At 37.6% G+C, this 15,767-nt stretch overlaps 1 protein-coding gene across 5 annotated transcripts in view; it reads right to left on the reverse strand.

Annotated features, from left to right (window-relative positions):
- NR2C1 (nuclear receptor subfamily 2 group C member 1) overlaps positions 1 to 15,767 on the reverse strand; it is a 42,313-nt gene that overhangs the window by 10,781 nt on the left and 15,765 nt on the right. For 4 of the 5 annotated variants that reach the window (XM_039358134.1, XM_039358136.1, XM_039358137.1 and 1 more), the window contains 9 exons: positions 11,967 to 12,022; positions 10,053 to 10,128; positions 9,756 to 9,863; positions 8,543 to 8,770; positions 7,879 to 7,960; positions 7,230 to 7,409; positions 3,472 to 3,619; positions 3,293 to 3,383; positions 873 to 1,057 (listed from right to left, as the gene is read on the reverse strand). In XM_039358134.1, the coding sequence (XP_039214068.1) occupies positions 873 to 1,057; positions 3,293 to 3,383; positions 3,472 to 3,619; positions 7,230 to 7,409; positions 7,879 to 7,960; positions 8,543 to 8,770; positions 9,756 to 9,863; positions 10,053 to 10,106 (1,076 nt within the window). In that variant the 5' untranslated portion in view covers positions 10,107 to 10,128; positions 11,967 to 12,022. Of the gene's footprint in view, positions 1 to 872; positions 1,058 to 3,292; positions 3,384 to 3,471; positions 3,620 to 7,229; positions 7,410 to 7,878; positions 7,961 to 8,542; positions 8,771 to 9,755; positions 9,864 to 10,052; positions 10,129 to 11,966; positions 12,023 to 12,782; positions 13,091 to 15,767 lie in introns of those variants that run through there. The other variant, XM_039358138.1, reaches the window with a different exon arrangement.

The raw sequence follows: 15,767 nt of genomic DNA on the forward strand, positions 1-15,767 counted from the left end.
GGGGGAGTTGAATGGTTGATTGATGGCAGACTCCACCTCACCCCCTGCTCTCCACCCATCCACATTTTTGGTATTTTATTGATATATTCTTGTTTTTTTTTATTGAGGGGTCCTTGGTGCTCTCTGAGATTGCTTTTTTTCTTGCAGATGTTTCATTACCCTAACTAGGTAACATCATCAGTGCTAGTAAGGAGTGCTGTTTGCTGTCACTTTATATTCTGGTATCTTGTCTGTCTGTGTGGGTGGGGGCAGTCTTAGGGATTCTTTGGTTGGCCCCCACCCACACAGACAGGCAAGATACCAGAAAATAAACTGACAGCAAATGGCACTCCTTACTAGCACTGATGAAATGTCTGCAAGAAAACAAGCAAGCTCAGAGAGCACCAAGGACCCCTAATTGCAACCCTGAGCTACAAATATTCTCCATTGTTTTTTTGTTTTACATCTGTTTTATTTACACTACTTTCATTTCTTTCTTTTTACATGTAGTCCCCAACTTACAACCAAAATTGAGCTCAAAATTTTTTGTTGCCAAGTTTTGCCCCAGTTTACCACTTTTCTTGCCACAATTCTTAAGTGAATCATTGCAGTTGTTAAATTAGTAATTCAATTGTTAAGTAAACCTGTCTTCCCTATTGACTTTGCTTGTCAGAAGGTCACAAAAGGTGATAAATAAAGAAATCTCATTAAAAAAAACCAAAGTCCATGTATTCTAACTAGGTATCTCTATTAAATTCTGTTAAACACTTAGCTGGCTGATCCATGCTGCTTACTAAGATACAGAAGATTCAACATTATTTTTTCATATTTCTTCAAGATTCTACTACATTTCCTAAGTTGCGTCATAACATTTGGATACTATTACTCCTTACCTTGTAACATCAGCACTTGCATGTTCATCTTGCTGAAGCTCCGACAGTGATGTATCTCCATTGCTTAAGTTTTCTATGATTGACAGATCATCACTGTTTTGAGATATATCTTTGGACTTATTTAGATTTGCTAATGAAGTTACAACATTTGCTAAAGTACTTAAATCTCCTTGACACGTTTCAACCTAAAGATTGGGAAAAAGTAACTTTGTCATTATTGATAGGTAACATTCCTGACACTAGTATTTCTATTGCAGAATATTTGTTGGTAGTTTTATAAGGTGTTTGAGTAATACACAAAAATCAAAGTACTATAATAGCCAAGTCATTATATATTTTAGCTAAAACTTATTGCTTAGCAATGTTTTTGATAGAGTTTTGCAGAAACTAAGCTGGTAGAATTAGCTGCAATTGTCATGTTAATAACCACTGAAATATTAGATGGTACACAACTAATAATGACTATCAACTCTCTTACTTGCAGAAACAAGAATCCCAATAAATCTTGCCATTAGATATCCATTTAAGAGGCTTAGCATGATGTTGTTAAACACATTCTCTGTCAAATATAAAAAAGAAGTCATGTGGGTTTTGAATATGAAAAGAGGATTCTTGCAAATCTCCTCTTTATGACAACTTCCTTTGGTAAAGATTATTCAGGAACTACTTTTGTCTTCAACTGAATTCTGAGGTAATTTTAATATTTTTGTGGTGAGCAAAGATTCAATCAAACTATCCAAAGATCAGCATAAACACTGAGGTGATGATACTGAAGAGTAGGCCAAAGTAAAATATTTTAAAACAATGTACAAAAGATGCATTTTAACTGACAGAAAAGGTACAAGCCTTTAAAAGGGCACTCACCAAATTGAACTCACTTTCTAATCACATTCAGAAATGTTCAATTTAACTTTATGGATATCAGAACCTTCAAAAGTGTTGAGTAGTTTGACACCTGCCATGTTTTCCCAAAAGTAAGACCTATACCCCCAAATAAGCCCTAGTTTGATTTTTGGGGATGGGCCTAATATAAGCCCTACCCCAAAATAAGCCCCAGTTTTGGAGCGAGGCGCATGCCTAAAAATCAAGCTAGGGTGGGGGTAGGGGTGTGGAGCTGCCTCACGCACTCCGCACCCACTTACCTTGCAGCCAGGCCTCTCCTCACTGGTCCACTTGTTCTGCGGTGTCCCCAGGCCTGCATTTCGCAGTCAAGAGGCCTTTCCGGAAGACCACTACAGCTGAGAACCAAGTTATGGATTTAATCCATAGCTCAGTTCTCAGCTGCAGTGCCTTCCGGAAAGGCCTTTGACTATGAGGCCGGAGTTCCATTCTCAGCTGCAGAATGAAGCAGCTCCTTCGGCTGCAGAAGAAATGGGCTGGTTGGGTGGGGCTGTCAGTGCTGGAGGTGAGTGGAAAAGACAACCCCAAAAATAAGACCTGGTGCCTCTTTTGGAAGCAAAAAATAAATAAATAAGACTCGGTCTTATTTTCGAGGAAACACGGTAGAGTGTTTTACCTTCTTGGATTTAAGAGACTAAAGAATGTAAAATAATTACAAATTAGCAAAAAGCAAAAAATGAAAATGAATTTAAGTTTTAAACAAATTGGGAGACTAAAGAGATTTTGAAATATTTTTCTGTAAAATATGAAAAATAATTAAGTAATATTTTTGTGGGGGAAAAACTGAAATGGATCTAAATCTGTATTAGAAATGAGATTTGATGAAAATTGCAAATGGACATTATAGGGAACTAAAGGACCAGTCAGAAAAAAATTAAAATAGCTAAACCAACTACAATCTTTTTTTACCTTAAAAATGTTTTTGATTAATGGATTGAGATATTGCTAACTAAAATTTCAGAAAAGATTCAGATTTTAGTGGATTCATTTTCAGAAGATGAGAAAAAAATGGAAAAAACTTTAACCTGACATTATAGAATTTGAAGGCATGGAAGACAACAAAATTGAGATCACCAAAATGGGAATATAAAAAATAAAAAAGGTTAGAATAGCTGCGACAAGAAATTCTGGAGAATACCATTTTATTATTACAAAAAAACACTGAAGACTCCTTTTGCCAAAGATTGATGAAAGGTCAAAATCTATGATGCCATTAGAATAATTTAAAGGTTACAATTGTGAAGAACAAAAAAGAAAGAATATAAATTTGGATTATTTGATCAGGGAAAAATTGTTTTATATTTCTGGTAACTCCTAATGACTTGTTGCTAAAAAAGGACTAAAAAGATGACAATTCCCTAATTGCTTATAGATAAAAGCTAGGCTAAGAGGTGAAGAGATTTTTTAAATTTGTACTTTAAAAGAGGATAGAATGCTATTTATATTAGTTTATGGTTGATGTGATGAAAGTTGGAAGCCGATTCTTTAATATTATAAAAATCATCTGTTTTATTAAATACCTTATCTGCAGCCATCAGTACTGCAGGTTCATTCTTTAATCCAGACTGATGAATATTAACAAACATTCCAGACTCCAACATTCCTGTTGATCTGAAATGAAAGAACACAAAGATAACTTCATACTTTTCAGAAAGGCCTAAATGTAAAAGAGATCAAAACTAGAATACTATTTGCATACCTTGCTGTTTCGCTATCTGTTACAAAAGTGGGAGTTGCTGTAAGTGGACTTCGCAAATCCTTTCGAATATAAATCTTTTCTGTAGAAGCTGCACAATTTGAAGATTTTTCTCGTGATGCTTCAACAGGTTTTCTTTCACACTGTACAGCTACAAAGGTGGAATTATCAAAATCAATTCAATATTCAACCACATTTAGCTTTAGCTTTTATAAACCAGCTTTGGATTTTTAGCTACTTGGCCAAATTGGCAGTTTTAAATGCAATTGCTTCTTATATTCAATCTAACCAATTTCTTATGAAACAACTTCAGATATTATTAATTGGTTTGAAATTTGGTATACAGAATAGTATACATCATTTCTTTCAAATTCTTTTAAATTCTAATAGAAATAGCATTAGTATCAATTTATATAAATTATAAAGCTTATCAAAGTTAATTATAAGACCATATTCATCAGGGAGACGGGGGTAGGAATAAAATGATCTTAACTTCATTGCAGTTTTCTAATCACTTTTTATTACTGAAACTTTTCCAGTGTTGTATTCTTATCAATTTATAGTTATGCAAAACTTAAATACACATTTATTGTACAGTATTACCAACGTATGTAACTGTATATTTTCATAAGAAAATATTAGTTTGTTAACATTTCTACAACAGTAATTTCCAATCTTAGATTGTCTCAGGAGTGTTTAAAGATATTCATTCAACTCTTTTGCCTCAAGTCTGTATCTGTTGTCTCTGGAAAAATAGTGAGCCCCAGGACTTAGCAAATACTAATAACAGGTTTATTTATTGTATAATTGTGTCTGTTTGCATAGCAACCTCAATCCTCTCATTTGCTTGTAAGTTTTAAAGGAATTAAAATAGATATTTGATAAACTTTCAAGGAAATAGCTACTTATTTTATTGAGAATCTCTAGAAAGCTGCTAAGGAATCTTGTGGTTTGTTCAAACAGAATTTGAAAGCGATTGCTCTGAAAAAATTGATGCCACTGATTTGAGCATCAGAGAAAAGTCTCTTTCAACCCAAGTAAACAAATGAGATGTTTTCCATAGATGTCAAAGATATAATTCTCCATTTTATAACGGGGGGGAGGGGGGGAGGGACTTGCAAAATCTAAAATATCTTACATCTTTAAGATATAATTTATCAGCGTTATATATGCATACATATAAGAATTCTAACATAGAGACTTCCGGTCTTGCATCATAGCGACATGGCCAAGGGATTGCAGGGCTCCGCACCCCATGGCTGGTTTCATCCTGCTAGGGGACCCTAAATGGGTCTACAGTCACCCTGGAGAGGCGACGAAGGAGGTCCCCCCGATGATTGCGGAATGATGGTGGTCGATCCGTTTGATCCAGGGGAAGCCCTCCAACCCGACAGGAGAAAGGCTAGCTACACCTCAGTGACTAGCCCAAGCTACCAGCAGCTAAAGTCCAAAAGCACTAACCAGAACAACTGTGAACAGCGTGCTTGGAACTGGGTGAGAATATCGATCTTCTCTCTCCTATTTTGTAACTGATTTCCTGGAAAAGATCCTGAAGAAGCAAAAAAATCCTCTGAAAGTGAGAAAGGAGGGGAAGGCACCCCCACTCTTCCATAGACGGAAGTGGTGAATTAATTTTTATGGGGGACAGAAATATATTGAAATGAAGTTAATACTACAGTCTGGATAAATCTGAAAATTATGAAACCTGTTAAGATTTTACATTGGAAAGAGTATTGATGAAAATATAAGAAAATAATTCTGTTTTAAAAGTTGGAAAATGAATAGCTACTGACATCTAGTGGAGGATTAGATTATAAAACTACAGCTGCATTGACTCAGAAATTAGCAAGATGCTCAGAAATAGAGAACAACTTGTTCCTTTGAACCTCAGTGACTTCTACCCAAATAGAGAAGAGCTGGGAACAAAGGAAAGAAAATACATTGGGCTATTTACTATAGAGAACTATATTTGTTTTAAACACTGTTGACCTTCTGGGATTATAAATACTTACTGAGCTGTGATTTCTAAGCTCAAGAATTATTTGCAGAGAAAGAAAAACCTTGACATTTGGCTAGTCTTCTAGGCGGGAGTTTACTAGAAAGCTCTTAGGTGGTTAAACACTCTGGACTGAAATTTTGGCTGGATGACAACTGTAAGACCCATGAACAGAAGAACTGTTACAAAATACTGCTTTTAGTGATGCTTTGACAATTGGAAACACATTGGATTATAAAGATAAGAACTATACAAGATTTAGTTGTTTCGATTTTAAGATTGGCTGGCTTGACAAAGCTAATTATAGAAACTATGGTACCGGTGAACGACTATTTGGAGGGGGAAGATAAAATAGATGTTGCATACCTATCTAAAAGTGACAGGAAACCACACCTAATATTCCCTTTTGAAGGCCCCAGCCTGTGACATCAGAGATCTGCAGGAGCAATACTCTAAGTCTAAGACAAGACAAATACATTCCACAAGGAAATGTATGCAATGCTGCGATAGATTCAAATGACAATTGTTTCAAATCATGATGAGATTAAAAACAACTTTGATGACATAAACAAGCACATCCTTAATCTAAACTTACAATTAAAAAACTCTCAGAAAACGACCATAAAGAATGAACAAACAAATCAGATAACAGAACACAAACTAGAGGAAAGTGACCCAAATAAGGAAGCTGCAAATGAAAAGAATCACAACTTAATACAAACAAAAGAAAATCTGCAAGATTTTGCTACAACAATGAAAATGGAAAAGATATTTTATCTTTCAGGACTCCAAAACAAACTTGAGGATAAGAAAGAAGATCTAACAAAATGGATTATAGAGCTGCCAGGAGAATCATTACTGTTTGGGAGACAAAAAACGCACATCCTACCTAATTTGTCTTTCCTATTCCCAACAACATTCACACAAATACAGGAAGAATCCCCCTGGCAAACTGAACATACTGACTTGGAAAGCTACTTGGCAAAAGAAGACGACTAGAGTTAGATTCAAGAGATTTGACTCAATTTACCAGATGGAGTACTATATGATTAAACACTTGTTTGAATATGGTTAAAAGAATAAACTTTGGATATAAAGAGGCCCTATAGTAAGAGGGATAAGATATACAAGTAGTATAGTACCTTTGTAATATATGAAATGTAAAAATATTAGGATGGTGTATATGAATGAAAAGTTTGGATATTTAAAGATAATTAACTTTGAGAAAATCATGACTGATAAGAATGGTTTGAACACTGAGGGGAAACTAAGCTTAAATAAGAATCTTGAAAACAGGACACATAGTGACTCAATAAGATGACCTTTATAAATACATAAGCCAATTAAAAAGGATGTTATATGTTGATGTTATTGTTATTTGTATAAACACAAGAAAAATGTTTATATTTAAATTTGTATGTATTGAAAATATTAAGAATTATATTTGTTTAATGTTAACAAAAGGAGAATACTACTGGAAGAAGAGAAGATCAAGGAAACATATCATTAACTAATATATTGACTATAGAATTATAGAAATTAATTATTATTGTTTTTAAATATATGAATCCAGACAACACGCTGTTTGCTAAGCACTAAAGATTGTTATTGTTAAAAATCAATAAAATATATTTTAAAAAAGAATTCTAACATACAGGTAGTCTTTCTAAACTTTTAATTTATTATTTATCAAGCTAAATGTAACATGCAAGAATGGTGCAAAAAACAATACAACATTACATTAGTTTATTATTTTTGAACTTACAGTCTTGTTTCATTCCAAATGCAATACATCTTTGCAACCTACAGTATTGACATCTGTTTCTATGATGCTTGTTAATCACACAGTCTCTTGTTCCCCGACATGAATACACCAAATTCTTCCGTATACTTCTTTTAAAGAATCCTTTGCAACCTTCACAGGTCACTGCTCCATAATGGCGTCCTGATTTCATAACAAAATGTATTAATTTTACTCTATTTGCTTCTGTTTATCAGATACATATTAACAAATGTATTGTTCTCAGAACTGCCGAGTGCTCCTAATGCAAAATGTTTTATGCTTAAATTGAGATAAATATTGCCATTGAAAAAAGAATGCAGGCTTATGGAATATAGACATTTCTATATTTCTGTCACATGCTCATCGGAGATACCCATATCAACTGCATGGTATTTATCACATATAAGTACTATTCAAAATGTCTATTATAAGCAGAATTATTTCATTCTTTCAAGAATTTGATTTTTCCTTTCTGATATGTTTTTAACAGCGTTTAGCTTCAATGCAATCATATATATGTAATTTTAAGTATATTACTCATAAAAGAAAAAGAAAATGAAGTTAAATACTTGATAAGATGAAGAAAGGTTAAAAAGTCTTAAAATTCATTCTGCAAAATATAGTGATTTACCTGAAGCCTTGTCTCCACAAACAACACAGAGATCAAATACTTTATTTAAGATTTGTTCTGTTGAAGAATTGTCTGTCAAAATCTGGAAAAAAATTACAATGTAATACTTCTTGTTTTCACTAACTTGTTTGCTTAAAGTCGTATCTATAGGCAAATTCCAAACAATGAAGAGAGAAAGCATATTTCAAAGGAGTATGCATTTGGTAATATCTCAGAAATTATTATATTATAATCTTGCACTTGATAAACTAAACAGGAAAGAATAAAAATAATTATGATTAAGGGCTTATGAATCATTATTTAATTTGATTTTCACCCTTTTTCTATTTTATTGTGTTTCAAGTTGAATTTAATCAAAATTAAATTGTATTTACTTTAGAAAATTAAGATTTAATTTAAGATGCAGAATGTCTAGGATGGTTATAAATATAGTTTTATTCCACTATACTTTTTCTAATTTCATAAGCATCATAAACAATAAAACTATTCACTGGACTACACTGTTCATTATCTAATTTATATCAAAGAAGTCAGCACTTGCATATTCCTCAGATATGAAGTTGCTATATTTTGATAGCATGAAACTGCCTAGCATAACTACTGAGAAGAAGGCTTTCATTTTTAAAAGTTGTATAAATAAACCATCAAAAATAGGACACCATACCTGAATGTGCTGTGCAGATATATCTGGAGATGTGAAAAACAGTTGGCCTCCTGCAGCATCAGGAGTCGTCAGAAAAACCTTTCCTGGTGTAGGATCTTGCCTTGCAAGGATCACTTTACTTGGGGCAGAACCATCATGATTTGTTAAAATGAATTGTTTGCTTGTTGCAGTCTGATCCAGTGCTGTCACAATCTGAATTTTCTGCCCTGTCTGCTGATCTGTAACAATCTGATAACATATTTGCTTCAATTTATTATTGTAATTTACTATAAAAAAGTTTTTAAAAATGTGCTCTAAGACAGCTATGATCACAAACTGAATCTGCTTTCAGAAGGTGAGCATGTACAGTATTCCATGCATTAACACTAAAACCAATAATATTTCAGCCTTAAACATTGTACACCAGAATCATTGTCTGTGAAAATTGCTCAATGGAATACATTTTATAGTCTAGTTCTCAATTTATCAACAATTTAAAAAATCTGTACTTGCTGTCCTGAAAAGATTTTTATAATTTTTATTAAAGAAACAATAGAAATCAAAACCCTAAAAATATGCACTTATTGGAATATATTCAATTCTTTTTAAGATAAGAATTTATTCCTGAAAATGTACAATAGGAAGACAGCCTCCATATTTCCCAGTCAACATGTTGGATAAAAATTATCAAACACATCTGAACAGCATTAGATGGGAAGGGCTAATCTAATGCATTAATGAGAGATCGTTCCTTTTATACTATGTAAGTAGTATAAAATGCATTCCTTCCCTCAAATCTATCATCTATTTCTGCACTGAGAAGATGCTCTCTTCTCCATAAGAGCACAGGGGAGAGCCTTCCTGGTTGCTTGCATTTTTCTGGAAAATACTTCTATCCGGAAATTAAAGAAATCAATATTCTGACTGTTTTCTTATGATTTTTTCCTTGGCTTGAAGAATTAAGAGATACACAAATCTGAAGAACAGATTTGTAACTCATCCTCTTTCTAATTCTGAAAATATTGGCAGCTTTCTTTTTACAAAATACTTCTTTTAAAACATAGTAAATAGGATCATATTATATGATAAAATAATACATGTTATGTTGTATTCTATATATTTCCATTTTATTATTTTTCTGCATATTTTTCTAGGGCTTTAAAAATCATGTTTAGATATCAAAATAATTTTTCAATTATTTAATTGAGTACAAAAAGAGACAAAAGATCTTTACCTGTATCCGCTGTGGTAAGGAAAGTCCTGCATCAGCAGGAACAATCTGAATTCTTTGTGCTGTTCCATCCATTAATGTCTGTGTAACAGACCCTTGGGAGTGCGTTATCTACCAAAAAAAAAAAAAAAAAAGTGAAAGCTGCATTGTTTATTGGAAGTAAACTCCTCTAGCACAGGATAAAGTTTTTTGGTTTGTATTCAAGTTGTCCACAAAATTCTAAAATGTTGGATAATGACCTACTAGAAAATTTCTATACATTCCTTATTATCATAAAACTTTAGAAAAAAATGTAAATACCTCCCCCATTTCTTGTTCCATAATTTGATGGGCCAATTCCTCAATAGTTGCCATGATTCTGAATCATCAGTATTCCCTGTAAAAGAGATATTTTCCTTTTAAAAAATTACAGTACAAATAATGAACAATCTGGGTAAGAGAAGCAGCTGACCTCATGTTACTTTCTTTAATTCCCCGCTTTTTTGCAGAGAAAAATGAGTAACCCTTTCAAGATCTATTCCAGGTTCATGGCATTAACATTTCCTGCTTATGCAAAAAAAAAGTATAAATAGTTTTCTTCTGGCAATCACAATTGATACCAGCAACTTGGTCATAAAGTGAAGCAGTCACTAAGTGAAACCACGACAGTCTTTATGATCTTATTTCAGTTTTCCTTTGCTGAAAGTCTTAAATGCAAGGATTGGACGTAAAGTTATTTTTCATCACCATCATAACTGCAAACAGTTGCTAAACAAGGTATAATTGCAGCCAAAGCAGTCACTAAACAAGGATTACTTCTAGTGGTCTAAATTCCTAGTTGCTTATCAGATAAGGAAAAGACCATGTTTACCTATTTCTAATTTGAATTATGGCTATATATTTTTTAAATGGACTTGACTGTTTTATTTAAGGCATTTTTTAAAAATTCATTTTGAATAAATATATATCAATTATAGATCTTTATAATTCTTTAAGAATTAAGTATCAATTTCAAAGCCAGGATAATTTCTACAAAGAACATACCTAATCTAGGATAATGTTTTTGAAAGCAAATGTTTTTATAAGAAATATTTAAATACCAATCATAGTAATAAATCCAGGCAAACAGAAAAATAGGGTTTTTTTCTCATCTAAACTGAAGCCATAGAAGGCAAGATTCAGATCTTATTCTGGCATTCACTTATAGAGGCAATATAAATTTTATCTGAAATGTCTGCCTGATTTTACTACACGTAGTCTTTGACTTACGACTACAATTTGGATCTAAATCTTGGTTGCTGAATGAAGTGGTCATTAAGAGAGATGCCCACAGGATTGGTTCGTTCAATAACCATAATGCTGGCACTCCTGGTTGCGGTCATTAAGTGATCTCCAAGATGGTTAAGTGGATAGAGTGTAAAAGTTGTCTGCCAAATGATTTTGGCTCCCCTCGGTACATGGAATAGAACTCTTCTTTGGGATCTGAGCTCCGTTTCTACAGCCTGGTGGAGTTAACTCCCCTCTGTGCACAAAGAAAACGTGTTTGTCAGGCTGCAGGAACAGAAGTTGGATCTCCAGCATCCAGGATTCATTTCTGGAGACCAGTGAAGCTTTCCTTGGCAGGCAGCTCTTTCGACCAGTCCCAGAGACAATAAGAATTCTTCTTGAAAGGCAGCTGCAGCATGCAACCTTCCCTATCGGCTTCCCCATTGACTTTCCAGAGAAGCCAGCAGAGAAGATTGCAAATGGTGATCACCTAGTTGCAAAGCACTTGGCAACTGGTTTTAAGTGCAAGCAGATTGCCAAGTGCCCAAAAAAGCATGGTGACCATGAGGGTGATGTTTTAAGAGAGCTGTAAATACTTAATGGGCCATAAAGCACCCTTTCCAAGACTATTATAACTTTGAATGGTTAAACAACCAGTTGTAAGTTGAGAACTACCTGTATATAATTCTTTTTTTTTTAAAAAAACTATTTCTTTTCATTTTTCTTTGATATAATTCTCATTTTTATATTAGATTTAATTCTTAAAATTATATCCATTCTAAATGACTCATCCATACTAGAAAGCAGGCTTTACCTATTTAAATAAATACCTAAATATTATTGATGAACACACTGATGTCATGTGTTTAATTTCTCGTTTGTATTATTTTCGATTTTCTCTTTTGTTAATTGTTCCAGTTGAATTGAATGATGAAATATAAATAAACAGAAATCAAGCATTCTTCTTACCATAGGTATAATGTTATACTTCAGTTCCTGTGTGCATAATCATTATTCGGAGATTCCTGTGAGTTTATAGAAAGAAAAATAATTCATTATAAAGCATTATGAAATCCAAAAATGGATTTATAGGATTTTTAATCAATGTAAGAATTAGCAAAATACCAAGCACATATATTTTATTAAACTTTAATAAATCGCCACGAGAGCGATTGTGGGCGCGCCAAGGTACGCCCACGTGTCACCTATCCTCCGTGAGCTGCACTGGCTTCCTGTGGGTCTCCGGACACAATTCAAGGTGTTGGTTATCACCTTTAAAGCCCTTCATGGCATAGGGCCAGGTTACTTACAGGACCGCATACTGCCGCACAGTTCCCAGAGACCGGTGAGGTCCCATAGATTGGGCCTCCTTCAGGCCCCGTCGGCCAGACAATGTCGGCTGGCGGGCCCTCGGGGAAGGGCCTTTTCTGTGGTGGCTCCGACCTGGTGGAATCAACTTCCCCCCGAGGTTCGAACTACTCCCACCCTGCCAGCTGTAAGGAACGTCCTAGGTAGGTCGGTAATACAACACAACAGGAACGCTCCAGGATCCAACAAGGTTTATTGCACGTTGTAGGAAAACAAAGTTTGCCCTGGGAAGGCTCCGTCCCCGCGCGTTAAATGTCACATCGCGTTACGCCCACCACACACACCCTAAACAAGCCATATAAGGAAACCCCGCCCATGCTCCACCCGTCCGCCCCACCCTGTGATAAACTCCACCCTCCGGATCCCCTGCCGTTTCCTCACAGCCGGCCCGAACAACAGCAAACCCCGTGACCTAACTCTATCCGTCAGTTCCCCTTCGTCCGCTAACACTAGAACTTGTCAGACCCAGCGTCTCTTTCAAGGTCGTGTTCCCCCGTCTGCAGTCACTCCGGCAGCTGCCCCATCACGTGAGGGAGCCATGCGCGCAATCAACCGACGCCGGCGGTGTAGGTGCCGTTCCGTCGGGGCTGCCTGGATGCGCTAGACCGTCAACTCAAGCCACGCTGGATGCTATGCCGGGTAGGTGTCACGCTGGGTCTGACATTCGGCTTCCCCTCACCACAACTCCCCCTGGAAGAAAAGATAACTGGTAAACCGCAGAATCCATGCAATACAACTACCCCTTTCCTTTTCCCCCCGTTCTGTGTTGCAGCCTTTCATGATACCTCTTGACCAACCCAGGGGCGGATACATCCTCCCTCGGTACCCAGGAGGCCTCGGACAAGGGATACCCCTTCCATACGACCAGGTAATACAGTCTTCCTCCCCGTAGCCATGAGTCGACTATGTCCTCTATTTCATACCGTTCTGGGGTGACAGGACCTGGGGGTTGGCCACGGGGGACTCTCCCTACGGGCTTCAATAAACTTACGTGGAATGTCGGGTGTATTTTACCTAGTAGTTTTGGCAATGCGAGCTTCACCGTTACAGGGTTGATGATCTGCACTATGCGGAAGGGGCCAATATATTTCGGTGCTAGTTTCTTGCATGGGACCTGTAACTTAATATATTTGGTGGACAAATATACGCTATCCCCCACCCGTAATTGGACTGGTTGTCGACGACCCTTATCAGCGTGGTACTTAGTCGCCTGTGTTGCCTGGCCCAGCGCCTGTTTCACCCTATTCCATACCTGGCCCGCTCGAGCAAGCCAATCATCTGATCGCTGTAAAAGGGGTTCCGAGGACATACATCCGGGCACGGAGACCATGTCATGTCCATAAACAACCTGAAAGGGGGTCAACCCGGTGCTTTTATGTACCGCGTTGTTATATGCTAACTCTGCAAACGGTACAAAGTCCACCCAATCCGACTGTTGGTAGAATACATAGCAGCGTAGGTACCGCTCGATGGCTGCATTTGCCCGTTCCGCCGCCCCATTGGTGCAAGGGTGGTATGCCGAGCTTAGTCCTTGTGTGGTCCCGATGCTGGCTAAAAAGCTGCGCCAGAAACGGGCCGTGAATTGCACACCACGGTCCGAAATAACCCGGCGGGGCGCTCCGTGTAGTCTGTAAATATGTTGCACAAACATTTTTGCTAACTTTCTCGCCGAGGGTAGACCCTTGCAGGGGATAAAGTGGGCCTGCTTCGAAAATAGGTCGACCACTGTCCAAATAACCGTGTAGCCTCTCACATTTGGCAGGTCCACAATGAAGTCCATCCCGATATCCTGCCACGGTCGGTTCGGGTCAGATACCTGCTGCAGTAATCCCATTGGCTTTTTTGGTATTGTTTTTGCTTGTGCGCATATGTGACACCTTTTGACATATTCTTCAATGTCTTTCCTCATCCCTGGCCACCAGAACTGTCGTCTCACTAAATGCAATGTCTTTACAAAACCGAAATGGCCAGCTAACTTTGAGTCATGGCACCTATGATATACTCGGTTCCTTAGTCCCTGTGGAATATACAGCTTATCCCCATGCCAGGCTAGGTCATCACGACGACTTAAGACTCCGGGGTTAGCTAAGATCCAGGGATCTGTTAACAAGGCCGATCTCAGCTCATCCTCGAAGGTTACCAAATGTGCACTCACCTCAGGTTGTGTGGAACCCGGACTTTCTGGAGGTATGATAGCGTGAATCACCTGCTCTCTCCTGCTATTATACTGCGGTAGCCTAGACAATGCGTCTGCTAGGAAGTTCTTTCCTCCCGGAACGACCTTTAGATGGAACCTGAACCGTTGGAAGTATTGCGCCCATCGGACGTGTTTGGGTGCCAATCTTCTTGGAGTTTGGAGGACCGTGAGGTTCTGGTGGTCCGTCCACACCTCAAAGGGGTGCTGTGCGCCCTCCAACAAATGGCGCCAGGTGGACAGAGCCCATTTCACAGCAAACGCCTCCTTTTCCCACACTGCCCATCGCCGTTCCGTCTCAGTGAACTTCTTGGATGTGTAGGCGCACGGTTGTAATAGACCTTCTGCATTGCGTTGCAACAATATCGCCCCAACAGCGACGTCACTGGCGTCGGCCTGGATCACGAATGGTCGGCCTGGGTCAGGGTGCACCAGTATAGGTTCCTGTGCAAATAGTCTCTTAAGGGACTCAAAGGCCTGTTGACAGGTTACAGTCCAGGCGAGAGGTTGTCCCGGACGGGGTTTGCCAGTTATATGCTTGGTGCGCAATAGCTGAGTCAACGGCAGGGCTATATCAGCAAATAAGGGGATGAACTGCCGGTAAAAGTTCGCAAACCCCAGGAACCGCTGCAGTTGACGTCGGGTTTTTGGAGCTTGCCATCCTAACACGCACTGTACCTTACTAGGGTCCATCTCTATCCCTGCCGCAGAAACCCTGAATCCGAGGTAGTCAATACGCTCCTTGTGGAATTCGCACTTCGATAATTTACAATAGAGCTGAGCATCTAACAATTTGCGCAAAACTGTGCGCACCAATTCCACATGTTCCTCTAATGATTGTGAATAGATCAATATGTCGTCCAGGTACACAAGAACACCCTTGTATAAGTGGTCATGCAACACTTCGTTAATAAGCTGCATGAAAACAGCCGGGGCTCCCTGTAACCCGAAGGGCATCACCTTGAACTGATAACTGCCTAACGGACAGTTAAAGGTTGTCTTCCACTCATCCCCTTCCCTGATTCGAACCCTGTAGTACGCCTCACGGAGATCCAGTTTTGTGAAAATAGTTCCAGTAGCCAAATGAGTCAGAAGGTCTTTCATGAGTGGCAGAGGATACACCTGCTCTATGCATACCGCATTGAGACCCCTGAAGTCCACGCATAACCTCAAGCCCCCATCCTTTTTGCCCTGAAATAATACAGGAG

This window comes from Crotalus tigris, unplaced genomic scaffold, assembly GCF_016545835.1.
Source record: "Crotalus tigris isolate CLP2741 ecotype Arizona unplaced genomic scaffold, ASM1654583v1 scf7180000019004.2909048, whole genome shotgun sequence".
Taxonomy (NCBI): Eukaryota; Metazoa; Chordata; class Lepidosauria; order Squamata; family Viperidae; genus Crotalus; species Crotalus tigris.